Consider the following 12,983-nt stretch of genomic DNA (forward strand, 5'->3'; position numbering starts at 1 on the left):
TGCAGAGCCAAACCAGACAGTTATGGAGGTGCAGATGACGGACTCAATAATTCCTCTGTAGAACTATAAATTAGCCATTTCTATAAAAACGAATCCATCTAATCGGTAAAACCCCAAATCAAAGTTTCATTTTTCAAAAAATTCACCTCAAGCACAAAGTCCAGAAGCGGTTTCCATGTGACAACCACGAGTACTTTTATTCTTTTCTGTCATCAAAATGGTCAATCAACTCCGATGACATCCTTGACCAGATCGAATATGGTCCATTTGACAGGTCTCCTAGCCGCTGGCACCAATAAAGGGCGAATCGCTATGTGGAGGAAAGTGCCATTCTCCAGCCAAACCACCTGGTCCCTGGAAGGCAAGGACAGATGGAAACTTCAGACTCCTACAGAGCTCGACGGAAATATCATTCAGATCGAGGTAAAGTCACACCTAAGAGTTGATCTTTCTCTTACCTTTGGCTTACTTGGATGCAAAACCAAGTGGCAAAGAAGGTGCAGTCCCACATCAGAGAATTACAGAATAAGCTTTTTGGCACAGGTGTGCCCTCTAGAGATAATTCCTTGGGAGATGCCACATATACATAGCCCTCCACTTACAACCATTTGTTTAGTGAACGTTCAAAGTCACCACTGAGCTGGAAAAAGTGACCGATGACGAGTGTTCACACTTACGACTGTCTCAGCACCCCCACAAGTCACATGATCAAAATTTAGATGCTTGGCAATTGATTCATGTTTATGACGGTCCGTTTCGCTCTCCTGGGGTCACCTTTTGCGACCTTATGACAAGCAACAGCCATCTTACCAACTTGCCCACTGCAGCGACTCACCTAATTGTGGCAAGAAAGTTCTTAAAATGAGATGCAACTCGCTTAACAACTCTTGCCTAGCACCAGAAATGTTGGCTCAGTTGTGGTCGTAAGTCGAGGACTGCCTGTATCTCTCAGCCTTGTTGACTTTAAGGTCCTGCTGGCTGAGGAATTCTGGGAGTTGAAGTCCACCCATCTTAAAAGTTGCCAAAGTTGAGAAACATTGATGTCTAAGATTGGTTGGGACCCTCCGACTGGAAGGGGCTCCTGTTGAAGATTCATTTCGACCCAACATTATCTACCTTCTGAAAAAAAAAAAAAAAATTTCTGGGGGCTTTGCAGATGGGACTGCAATATAACGTTTTCAAAAATCCATCCTTAATTTTTGGTATTACATTCTTTGTTTTAATGATTTATTTCAATGATGAGGGGATAAATGGGGCACTCATCACATTTAATACAGTACAATGCAATAGTAGAGTTGGAAGGGACCTTGAAGGTCTTCTAGTCCAACCCCCTGCCTAGGCAGGAAACCCTACACCACTTCAGACAAATGGCTATCCAACATCTTCTTAAAGACTTCCAGTGTTGGGGCATTCACAACTTCTGGAGGCAACTTCTGTTCCACTGATTAATTGTTCTAACTGTCAGGAAATTTCTCCTCAGTTCTAAGTTGCTTCTCTCCTTGATTAGTTTCCACCCATTGCTTCTTGTTCTGTCCTCAGGTGCCTTGGAGAATAGCTTGACTCCCTCTTCTTTGTGGCAACCCCTGAGATATTGGAAGACTGCTATCATGTCTCCCCTAGTCCTTCTTTCTCTTAAGCTAAACATACCCAGTTCCTGCAACCGTTCTTCATATGTTTGCAGATGACACCAAGGTGGTGGCAATAGCCAACACTCCAGAAGACAGGCTAAAGATACAGAAGGATCTTGACAGACTCGAACATTGGGCGCTATCTAACAAAATGAAATTCAATGGTGAAAAAAGTAAGGTTTTGCATTTAGGCAAGAAAAACAAAATGCACAGGTACAGTATACACCTTTCTCAATAGTAGTAACTGTGAAAGGGATCTTGGAGTCCTAGTGGACAACCATTGAAATAGGAGCCAGCCGTGTGCAGCAGCTGCCAAAAAAGCCAACACAGTTCTAGGCTGCATCAACAGAGGGAGAGAATCAAGATCACGTGAAGGGTTAATGTCACTTTATAAGGCCTTGGGAAAGCCACACTTGGAATACGGCATCCAGTTTTGGTTGCCACTATGTAAAAAAGATGTGGAGACTCTAGAAAGAGTGCAGAGAAGAGCAACAAAGATGATAAGGGGACTGGAGGCTAAAACATAGTGAAAAACGGTTGCAAGAAACTGGGTATGTCTAGTTTAATGAAAAGAAGGACCAGGGGAGACATGAGAGCAGTCTTCCAATATCTCGGGGGCTGCACAAAGAAGAGGGAGTCTATTCTCCAAAGCACCTGAGGGTAGAACAAGAAGCAATGGGTGGAAATTAATCAAGGGGAGAAGCAACTTGGAAATGAGGAGAAATTTCCTGACAGTTAGAAACAATTAATCAGTGGAACAACTGGCCTCTAGAAGCTGTGAATGCTCCAACACTGGACATTTTTAAGAAGATGTTGGATAACTGTTTGTCTGAAGTGGTGTAGGGTTTCCTGCCTAAGCAGGGGGTTGGACTTGAAGACCTTCAAGGTCCCTTCCAACTCTGTTATTTTATATTACTTGTGAGCTCTGAGAGTCTGTTTAATTGCAATGGGATATTAACGTGGTGCAATAAATGCATAAAAAAAAGACAATTTCTTCCCATCAGGTATAAAAATGAAAGGAAACTAGAAACCCATTGGAAATGTGAGCAAATAGATAATGCCTTGTTGGGAACTCTGTGCGAAGTGTTTATTTGTAGGCGGCATTAATCTTTGGCAGATGAAAAGCACAGTCATGTTTGCTTTTTAAGCTCAGCAGACGCTTAAATGAACAGTCATAACAATGGTTGCTCTTGTTCTCTTGATCTATTACGGTGGACAAATCATAACAAATGATGTAGGCTATGCAATCTTCTTACATAAATAACCAAAACGGAATGCATTTGATTCGGCCAGCTTGAACTGTACTGTTGCTGGGTAGATTGTGGGCTTTGCCATCAACACAGGCATAGACATAGCGCTTAGACTTATATACCGCTTCACAGTGCTTTACAGCCTTCTCTAAGCTGTTTACAGAGTCGGCTTCTTGCCCGCAACCATCTGAATCCTCACTTGACCCACTTCGGAAGGATGGAAGGCTGAGTCAACCTTGAGCCTGGTGAGATTTGATCTGCCAAACTGCTGGCAGCGGGGGATCAACAGAAGTAGCCTGCAGTACGGCACTCTACCCACTGCGCCAGATAGTTTGCGGCGCATAGACATAGAGAGATATATTTGCTTAATCCCCCAAATGTTATCCCCCCTACAAGCACAATAACTCAAGCATTGGGAACTCGTAAGAAGTTATCCCCAAGGGGCTAACTTCTTTTTTCTTTTGACGACGTTTCGCTTCTCATCCAAGAAGCTTCTTCAGCTCTGGCAGGATAGTGGGGGAAATGGAAGGATTCCCATTCTTCAGAAGCTTCTTGGATGAGAAGTGAAACGTCTTCAAAAGAAAAAGAAAACAAGAAAGTCCAGTTGCCTCCTGAAAAAAGCACCTCTGGGACAACCGTGACCTGGATGATTGAGAATCTCTACAGGCTCTAAGAAGCTATCAGTGTCTGTCCTCTTTTCACGGTTTCTTTCAAAGAGTACACAGTGCATTTTCTGTACTAAGCTGGACGGTCAATATCCTAATGTGTTTTTTCCTTCCTCATGTTTGAAGTGGAGTTCCAAAAAGAATCTGTTGGCTGTGAACCTGAACAACTCGGTAGCCATCCTGAGAGAACAGGCCATGGCTTCGCACTTCCACCAGCAAATGGCCGTGGTCCAGGTTTCCCCAAACTTGTTCAACATCACCAGCTTCAGCAGCAAGATGATGGATAACCTCCGCATCGATACGCATGTGAACGGCGTGTGCACAACCAAGGTATCTTCCTTCAAATCGATGTACAGGGGTACCTCGGTACTCAGCTTCAGTGAAACTCATCGAAATTGCTCCTTAGTGCATTTGGATCAGAGGTGGTATTCAGCCAGTTCGAGGAAACATATTTTGAGGAAACATGGTATATCGTATGATGCATAATGTACATGTACAGCGTTACTGTAAATAAATAATGAAAATAACAGCAGTTTTCCTGTCTGCACAGCAAGGTGAAGCAAAAACAGAAACAATAATAATTGAAATTAATAGACTTAACTTTCCTAAACCTGAATAAACAGTATTTAGGTTGCTAAATTCCTAGGAGACGAATCTTTTTCTCCGAGGAATTTAGCAAGCTAAATGCTGTTTAGGTGAAGTTCACCGTTTTATACGGGGCACAACCAGAATCAGCTCCAGGAGCTGCTATTGTCCCTGAATAATTAGTCTGGAAGCGAACACTTCTGAAAGAAAAGCTGCACACCGTATAGAAACCCTATTGGCTGGCACCAAAAGGAGTACAGGGTAGCATCAAACTTTGAGATCTGGAATTAATGTGAAAAATTGATTTTTCGATCTCTCCTTTTAGGATGCCGTAGCATTCTGGAATGGAAAGCAAGTTTCTATCTATGAACTCTCAGCTGCCTCTTTACGAAATTCAGGTAGGTTGAACGGGTTTTAATGGGATTTTGTGCGCATGTTAGAAAATGGTATAGAATGCCAATAATTAGCTTGTTTGTAGAAAGAAGCAAGAGAAGAGAAAATAGGCATGTTTCCGTACTAAAATGTATTCAGAATGGGCTGTGGTTGATGTGAGTGTGTGTGTGTGTGTGTGTGTGTACGTACACACACACACACATATGTATATATATTGTATAGTGTGGACAAAACTCAACAGCACTTTTTCGTGCGGCTGTTGATAAAAATAGGCTTGCCAATATGATTGTCAACATCCAATGAGGAATATGGCACAAGGAGAAGAAGAAGAAGAAGATTGGTATGTGTGTGAGCGTGTCTTTGTGTGTGTTTGTGTATGTGTGTACACATGTATATACAGGTATGTACAGTATATACATTTATAGCATATTTATATGTGTGTGCATGTACTGTATGTATGTGGTTATATATTCGTTTTCTTTTGAGAAGTGGCATCAAAATTTCATGGCTGAATGTGTGCCAGTGTGTTCACCAAAATAAAAAATAAAAAGGACAATAAAGGTTGCCGTATTTTAAAAGACAAGATGGGTAATATTTTAGGTTTTTTGTAGACAGCGTTCAGGTATCACTTAACAGCCTATCGGCTGAAGCCCTTAATGGTACAAATAAAAAGAGAGATGAAGGCCGTTGTAAGAATGTTCCTTTCAATGGTTCCAGGCTCTTTCCTCTGCGATTCTTCCGTGCTGGCTATGCACGAAGAGAACCTCTATACCGTCGAACCAAATCGGGTTCAAGTTCGCACTTGGCAAGTAAGTGAGTTGGCATTTTACAGGGTGGCAATTCCTGGTTCCTGTCGTCTGCAATTTTGTTCCCTTCTGGAAATCTGTTCCTACTCCCCCACACCATTCCAAGGGTCTTCATGCCAAATTGCACAGCTCAAGGTCCGTAGACATTCTTAGTCATCCAGGTCAGGGTTGTCCCCAAGGTGCTTTTTCTGGAGGCAACTGGACTTTCTGGTTTTTTTTCTTTTGAAGACGTTTCGCTTCTCATCCAAGAAGTTTCTTCAGCTCTGACGGGAATCGTAGGGAATGGAAGGATTGATATTCCTTGCAGACAGCTGCTCCTTTGCATCCTTGTAGAGTGTCGTGGAAGCACTTGGAGGCTTATCGGTGTTCTCAGGGTCACCTGAGTTAATCCTCCTGGTTTCTGTAGTCTGGAATTTTGAAATCCGTTCCTACTCCCACACCATTCCAAGGGGGTTCATCCCAAATTGCGTAGCTAAAAATCTGTAGAGATTGTCCGTCATCCAGGTCAGGGTTGTCCCAAAGGTGCTTTTTTCAGGAGGCAACTGGACTTTCTGGTTTTTTTTCTTTTGAAGACATTTCGCTTCTCATCCAAGAAGCTTCTTCAACTCTGCAGGATGGTGGGGAATGGAAGGGTTTACACTCCTTGCAGACAGCTGGTCCTTTGCATCCTTGTAGAGGGTCGTGGAAGCACTTGGAGGCTTACCTGTGTCCTCAGGGTCACCTGAGTTAGTCCTCCTGGTTCCTGTAGTCTGCAATTTTTCCTCTGGAATCCATTCCTCCTCCCACACCATTCCGAGGGTCTTCATCCCAAATTGCATAGCTCAAAGTCTGTAGGTCCTGGTTGCCCCAAAGGGGCTTTTTCGGGAGGCAACTGAGACCGGCATGACCTGAATGACTGAGAATCTCGACAGACTATTCAGCAGTTTATTTCCTAGTTCCTGGGGAATCCATCAGACATGATCTTGGTCAGGAGAAGGATGACCATGTCAGGCTTCCAGTCATATTCCTTTTAGGATCTTTGGCCTGCCACACTCTCTATTATTTTACTATGCTGTTTCATTAGTGGGGAATTGGGAGCGAGGAATAGGAAGGAGTAGAATGTGTTGTTGTCAAAATAAAACATTTCTTTCTAGAAAGCCAAGGTCATCTTTTGTCTTTGCACCTCTGCACCTGACCGGAATTAGATGGGTGGAAATGCCAGTGTGGCAATAGAAGATTGAACCATGTGATGGAACTTGTGGGTGTGGGGGCAAGGTCTTGAACTTTCAACTGGGTGGGAAACCCAGGAAGCTTTCAGATTCGGGTATTCCACAGTTTGTACCAACATGTCTCTCTTATTAAATTGGAACTTTGATGAAAGCTATGCCTTGGATTCTGATTTAATTCTGGATGATATTTGGAACGCTGACAGACCAAGGATGACCCAGGCCTAGTTTGAACCCCGCTGCGTTCTTCTCTTCCAGGGCACTGTGAAGCAGCTGCTGTCCTTCTCTGAATTGGAAGGCAATCCCTGCTTTCTGGACGTCTGCGGGAATTACCTGACCGTGGGAACCGACTTGTCTCACTTTAAGATCTTTGATCTTTCTCGCAGGTACGGAGCTTCTTTACAAACTTTTCCATTTGCTCACTTTTTTTAAAATTTTGCAATCGGAATGTCATCGTTGACGATCAATTTCACAGGGAAAGAAAACCACCTGTCAGACCTGGAAGCCATCTTTTACATCTGGGCCTTCAGGCCTGCCACTTTTTCTACTAAGGGAAGATGGGAGGGGAGATGAGATGGAGTGTGGGAGATATATAGTCTAAATAACATTCCTTTCTCAGAGAGTCAAAGCCACCTTGCCCTCCAGCTGCGCTGGTGTGACTGGGAGGCATCTCCGGTTTTGGATGGTCCCTGATTGGGCCATGTGATGGACATGTGGATGGAGGGCAGGGAGTTGGATTGTCTTTTGGGTGGGGAAAACCTGGAAACTTTCAGATTTGCACTTTCCCAGATGTGCCAATAGGTAAAGGTAAAAGTTCCCCTTGCACATATGTGCTGGTCGTTCCCGACTCTAGGGGGGCGGTGCACATCTCCGTTTCAAAGCCAAAGAGCCAGTGCTGTCCAAAGACGTCTCCGTGGTCATGTGGTCGGCATGACTCAATGGCAAAGGCGCACGGAAGGCTGTTCCCTTCCCACCAAAGGTGGTTCCTATTTTTCTACTTGCATTTTTTACGTGCTTTCGAACTGTTAGGTTGGCAGAAGCTGGGACAAATAACGGGAGCTCCCTCTATTACGCAGTGCTAGGGATTCAAACCGCCGAACTGCCCACCTTTCTGATCGACAAGTTCAGCGTCTTAGCCACTGAGTCACCACGTCCCTTGATGTGCCGATAGGACATCCCTAATAAAATGAAACTCTGAGGCACCTCAAGCCTTGGGAGTTTTCTTTCGTTGGGGGTGTTACTTGGAACCCTGACACCAGGACGGATGACGTGACCTGTTCCATCTCTTGTCTTCCCCACAGGGAGGCGAAGGTACATTGCAATAGCAAGGCCTTGGCAGATCTCCTTCCCGGCGCCCTCGGGATTGCCTCCGTGAAGTGCAACACAAGCGGCAACAGAGTCAGCATTCTCCTGAGCAAGGTGAGTCTGAGCAACCCTCACCTTTCCACCTGAAAACCCAAAGGGAACTTTGGTTAATGCCATGCGATAATGCCTTTGGTAAGACCGCCCTTGGAATAGTGCGTCCGTTTTTGGTTCACCACGATCTACAGGTGGATTGACTTAGCAACTGTGTTACTCACTAACACGGTGCTTCATTGGACACCTGTGGCAAGAAAAGTCATAAAATGGGGCAAACTCCCTTAACAAATGTTTCACTTAGTGACATAAATTTGGGGCTCAGTTGCCGTAACTCGGGAACTACCTGTAAAAAAGACGTGGAGACTCTAGAAAGAGTGCAGAGAAGAGCAGCAAAGATGATTGGGGGACTTGGGGATAAAACATATGAAGAATGGTTGCAGGAACTGGGTATGTCTAGTTTAATAGAAAGAAGGACCAGGGGAGACATGATAGCAGTCTTCCAATATCTCAGGGGTTGCCACAAAGAAGAGGGAGTCAAACTATTCTCCAAGGCACCCGAGGGTAGAACAAGAAGCAATGGGTGGAAATTAATCAAGGAGAGAAGCAACTTAGAACTGAGGAGAAATTTCCTGACAGTTAGAACAATTCATCAGTGGAACAGAAGTTGCCTCCAGAAGCTGTAAATGCCCCAACACTGGAAGTCTTTAAGAAGATGTTGGATGACCATTTGTCTGAAACGGTATAGGGTTTCCTGCCTAAGCAGGGGGTTGGACTAGAAGACCTCCAAGGTCCCTTCCAAATTTGATATTCTGTTATTCTGCAACATCAAGCCACTAGGCCAAGTTAGGTTTAAGTCAGCGTTTAAGCAGATTTGACTTTTCCCATTAAAAAAAAAAATCTGGACAGATTTTTAAAAATTTGGGGGAACCTAATTGCAGTCTTTTGAGGGGGGGGGCTCTTCCTTTAGGACATTAGTGAGTTGCAGTAATTCAGAAATGACTGGCTCCACGTTTACAATATTGTGGAAAGCATCTGGGAAATATTATCAATATTTTCTCTATTCAGTACTTCCTGGTTTTCTGTGGCTATCTTTCCTATTGTCGATTGTACCTCTTTTTAAAATTGTGACAGGCTGATGGCAGTTTCGACCCTCGGATTTGTTTCTACGACATCGAAATGGACACAGTCACCCTGTTTGATTTTGAGTCGGGTCGACAAAGAGATGCTAAAGAAATGCTCTCCTTGGGACAGGAGAATGAAGGGTGAGGTTTTTATCTCTTTTTGTGTTAGGGATCGTGGGATATAGATGGATTGTTTTATGGAATGAAAGATCCAGCAGGGGTCACTGTGAAATGAAAAGGTTTTATCCCAATGTTCAAAGAAAGCATGGAATAGTTGTTTTTTTTTAATGGAATATGTGCCTAGTAGAATACTTTCCTGCTGTGTTGTGGGTGCGTACCAGATGCAAACCCACAGGAACCTTTAAGTCACATGGGTTATTTTGTTATTATTCCTTTTGTGATCTCAGAAGGGGTCTCCTTTTATCGGCCTCTCCTTTTTTTGGGGGGGGGGAAGAGTCTATCTTTTCCCCCTCTTCTAGTGGAAGATGAATTTTAGGAATGGTTCTCTTATTTAATTCAACCTTATTGGCTTGGAAACATTTGCACAATGGTTCCGATCTTTGCAAGCAACCCTTAGAGTACACACCCTTAGAGGCCAGCTGGCCGTTGCAGGACCACGGAAAGCTCCCCCTTGGATTACCATCTCTGGTTGACCACGGACAGGGCCCTTTGATGCCTCCAGGGCCAACTGTCTTCTCTCAGAGAAGAGCAACCAAGATGATTAAGGGACTAGAGGCTAAAACATACGATGAATAGTTGCAGGAACTGGGCCTGGCTAGTCTAGTGAAGAGAAGAACCAGGGGAGACGGGATAGCCGTCTTCCAATATTTGAGGGGCTGCCACAAAGAAGAAGGAGTCAAGTCATTCTTCAAAGCACCGGAAGGCAGGACAAGAAGCAATGGGTGGAAACAACACAATTTAACGATTTAAAATAATTTTAAATTTAACTGAAAACATACTGAACAAGAAGCAATGGGTGGAAACTAATCAAGGAGAGAAGCAACTTAGAACTAAGGAGGAATTTCCTGACAGTTAGAAACAATTAATCAGTGGAACAACTGGCCTCCAGAAGTTGTGAATGCTCCAACACTGGAAGTCTTTAAGAAGATGTTGGACATCCATTTGTCTGAAATGACATAGGGTTTCCTGCCTAAGCAGGGGGTTGGACTAGAAGACCTCCAAGGTCCCTTCCAGCTTATCCTATCCTATCCTATTTTATTTTGTTCTGTTTGTATGAAAAATGGTCATGAGTCACTTTTTCCAGGGCCGTTGTGAATTTGAACAGTCACTAAATGAACTGCTGTAAGTCAAGGACTACCTGCATTTGTAGGCTTGGATATATTTATATGTTTGGCTAAAGGTTACTAGTTCAATTTACCCATCTTGATTGTGTGGGCTGCCCTAGGAAAAACCCCTCCGTATATCCAGCACTGTGTAACCGAATCCCTGCAAGTCACTTCTGGGATCAGAACGAACCAAGGCTTTTCGTATGTGAAGCAGTTCTGGACCCTAATCAACAATCATTGGATAAGAAGCAAGAATCCTCCTCAAACTCGGTATGCTCGACTTTTATCTTCCTTTGAGATTTTGACGGTTGAGCTGGTACTGGGACATTGTACTTGGCTGTTCTTCGGTGGTTGTTTTTGTTAGTTGCGAAGTCGTGTCCAACCCATTGCGACCCCATGGATAACGTTCCTCCAGGCCTTCCTGTCCTCTGCCAACCTCTGGAGTCCATTTAAGCTCACACCGACTGCTTCAGTGACTCCATCCAGCCACCTCCTTCTCTGTCGTCCCCTTCTTCTTTTGCCCTCCGTCTTTCCCAGCATGAGGCTCTTCTCCAGGGAGTCCTTCTTCCTTCTCATTAGGTGGCCAAAGTACTTGAGTTTCTCCTCCAAGGTCCCTTCCAACTCTGCTATTGTATTGTATTGTATTGTATTGTATGGTCTACCAAAGGAGAGGACGCGCTTAGCTCATCCATCTGCAGCAGAGGTGCTTCAGTCTCTTAACTGCAACCCCTGCCAACTGAAAAGTAAAATAAAAACAAACCTACTGAAGGATATTGCGACATGAAGCCCAAATCATGCTCCATTTCCCTTCCAGGTGGATGTGCTGGTAGTATCTTTCTTCAGCACCGAAGAGCATGGTCTTCTGCTCCAAGACAGTTTTCTGTTGCCATCAACTTACCAGTCTCTTCTGGGCATGGAAGTGCCACACTATTACTTCGCCAAAAAGGTGAGTTTTCCTCTTCCTAAAGGAGAAAGGTTCTCCCTAGGACAGGGGTCGGCAACTTTAAGCGCTCAAAGAGTGTTTATAACTACATTATAAGTGTAACGATAAAAACACAAACACACATCCTTTCATATGCTGTATAATTGAAATTGAAAACCCGATATTGCATTAATATTGCACTATACCGAGGAATTCATTATAGTTACTGTCCTGGGATAGGAGCTGTTTTTCAGCCTATTTCTCCTTGTTTTTATTGTCCTGTACCGGCTGCCAGATGGTAATAGTTCAAAAAAAAAGGATGCCCAGGATGAGATGGATCTTTAAGGACGTTTTGAACTATCGTAAGGCAGCGGGAGCTATAAAGCTCTTCCAAGGAGGGGAGGGGGCAACCCATGATCCTCTGGGCAATGACGTTGACCCTCTGGAGCGCTGTCCTATCCGCCACTGTGCAATTGGCCAACCAGACACAGGGGCAGTAAGTCAAAATACTCTCTATGGTGCAGCAGTAGAAGGTCACCAAGGTATTCTGTGAGCTAAAACAAGCAGAGGTGGGACTATGGTAGGTGAGGTCCTTTAAACAACAACAAAACCAACAACAAATGATCTGTATAATTCTGATTTGCCCCATTGTAAAAACAGAGTTTGGTTTGTGAATTTCACCCTGTGTTCTGTTGCTGTTTCTTTTCTTTTAATATACATTTCTAAGGTTTGTTTTTTGCTGTGCCTCTCAATCCTTTTCTTTCTTTCTTTTAATTTCTGCTAACCAATAGTTGTTGTTTTGGAGAGGCACTGTCTATAAACCTTATGTAAGTCATTTGCAATGCTATTTTTCTCTTGATCTATTCGTTTGGTTACGCCAGGTTTTCCCGCTTCATTGTCCACGTCTATCCTTTGCTATTTTCTAAAAAAATAAAACTTGTGTCATTGTCTGGGGAAAATGCCCCCCCTTCCGGGTTGCTCGGAGGGGCGTTTTAAGCGCTCTGAAGGCTTCAGGGACAGTCCCTGAAGCCTCCGGGGGGTCGGGGGAGACTCTTTTCGCCCTCCCCAGGCTCCTATAAAGCCTCTGGAGCCTGGGGAAGGTGAAAAATAGCTTTTAAAAAGGTGAACTCAGCTGACAGGGCAGCGCCTCGCGTGCCCTGACAAATGGCTCGCCATCACTGCCCTAAACGATTTCAGATAAATGTCTGTCCAGTCTTTTTTTTAAAGCCTCCAGTAATGGAGCATCCACAACTTCTAAGGGTAAAGCCATTCCACTGATTAATTGTTCTCACTGTCAGGAAATTTCTCCTCAGTTATAGGTTGCTTCTCTCCCTGGTTAGTTTCCACCCATTGCTTCTTGTCCTGCCCTCAGGTGCTTTGGAGAATAGTTTGACTCCCTCTTCTTTGTGGCCATTAGATATTGGAACACTGCTATCATGCCCTACCCTGGTCTTGTGATGGTGACCCTGTGGCACATGTGCCAGAGGTCGCACACACAGCCCTCTCTGGGCACGGGTGTCTGGTTTCCGGCACGCACATGCACAGCTGGTCTTTGCGGGCGCTGGACTGGCAGGAAACGGCCTGAAAACGGCCCCAAAACCAACCCAAAAACCAGGCCTTTCTATGGTCTGTTTTTCAGGTCATTTTTAGGCCATGTTGAGGCCATTTTTCAGGCCAAAAACATCCTGAAAAACGGCCTGGAAACAGCCCGAAAAACAGCCTGAAAACGGCCCCAAAAACAGCCTGAAAATGGCCCCAAAAAC

The 12,983-nt window shown here is 44.3% G+C and overlaps 2 protein-coding genes across 4 annotated transcripts in view; both read left to right on the top strand.

Annotated features, from left to right (window-relative positions):
• LOC309398746 (lysosomal dipeptide transporter MFSD1-like) overlaps positions 1-12,983 on the top strand; it is a 332,444-nt gene that overhangs the window by 90,874 nt on the left and 228,587 nt on the right. The window lies entirely within an intron of this gene.
• The window catches only part of IFT140 (intraflagellar transport 140), a 74,995-nt gene that overhangs the window by 10,267 nt on the left and 51,745 nt on the right, over positions 1-12,983 (top strand). For all 3 annotated transcript variants that reach the window (XM_081965879.1, XM_081965878.1, XM_081965877.1), the window contains exons 9-17: positions 275-423; positions 3,670-3,873; positions 4,454-4,526; positions 5,239-5,330; positions 6,791-6,918; positions 7,834-7,951; positions 9,023-9,153; positions 10,418-10,568; positions 11,113-11,244. In XM_081965879.1, coding sequence (XP_081822005.1) covers positions 275-423; positions 3,670-3,873; positions 4,454-4,526; positions 5,239-5,330; positions 6,791-6,918; positions 7,834-7,951; positions 9,023-9,153; positions 10,418-10,568; positions 11,113-11,244 — 1,178 coding nt within the window. The remainder of the gene's footprint in view (positions 1-274; positions 424-3,669; positions 3,874-4,453; positions 4,527-5,238; positions 5,331-6,790; positions 6,919-7,833; positions 7,952-9,022; positions 9,154-10,417; positions 10,569-11,112; positions 11,245-12,983) is intronic.

This window comes from Natrix helvetica (genome assembly GCF_964273705.1).
Source record: "Natrix helvetica genome assembly, chromosome: 13".
In the NCBI taxonomy this organism is placed as follows: domain Eukaryota; kingdom Metazoa; phylum Chordata; class Lepidosauria; order Squamata; family Natricidae; genus Natrix; species Natrix helvetica.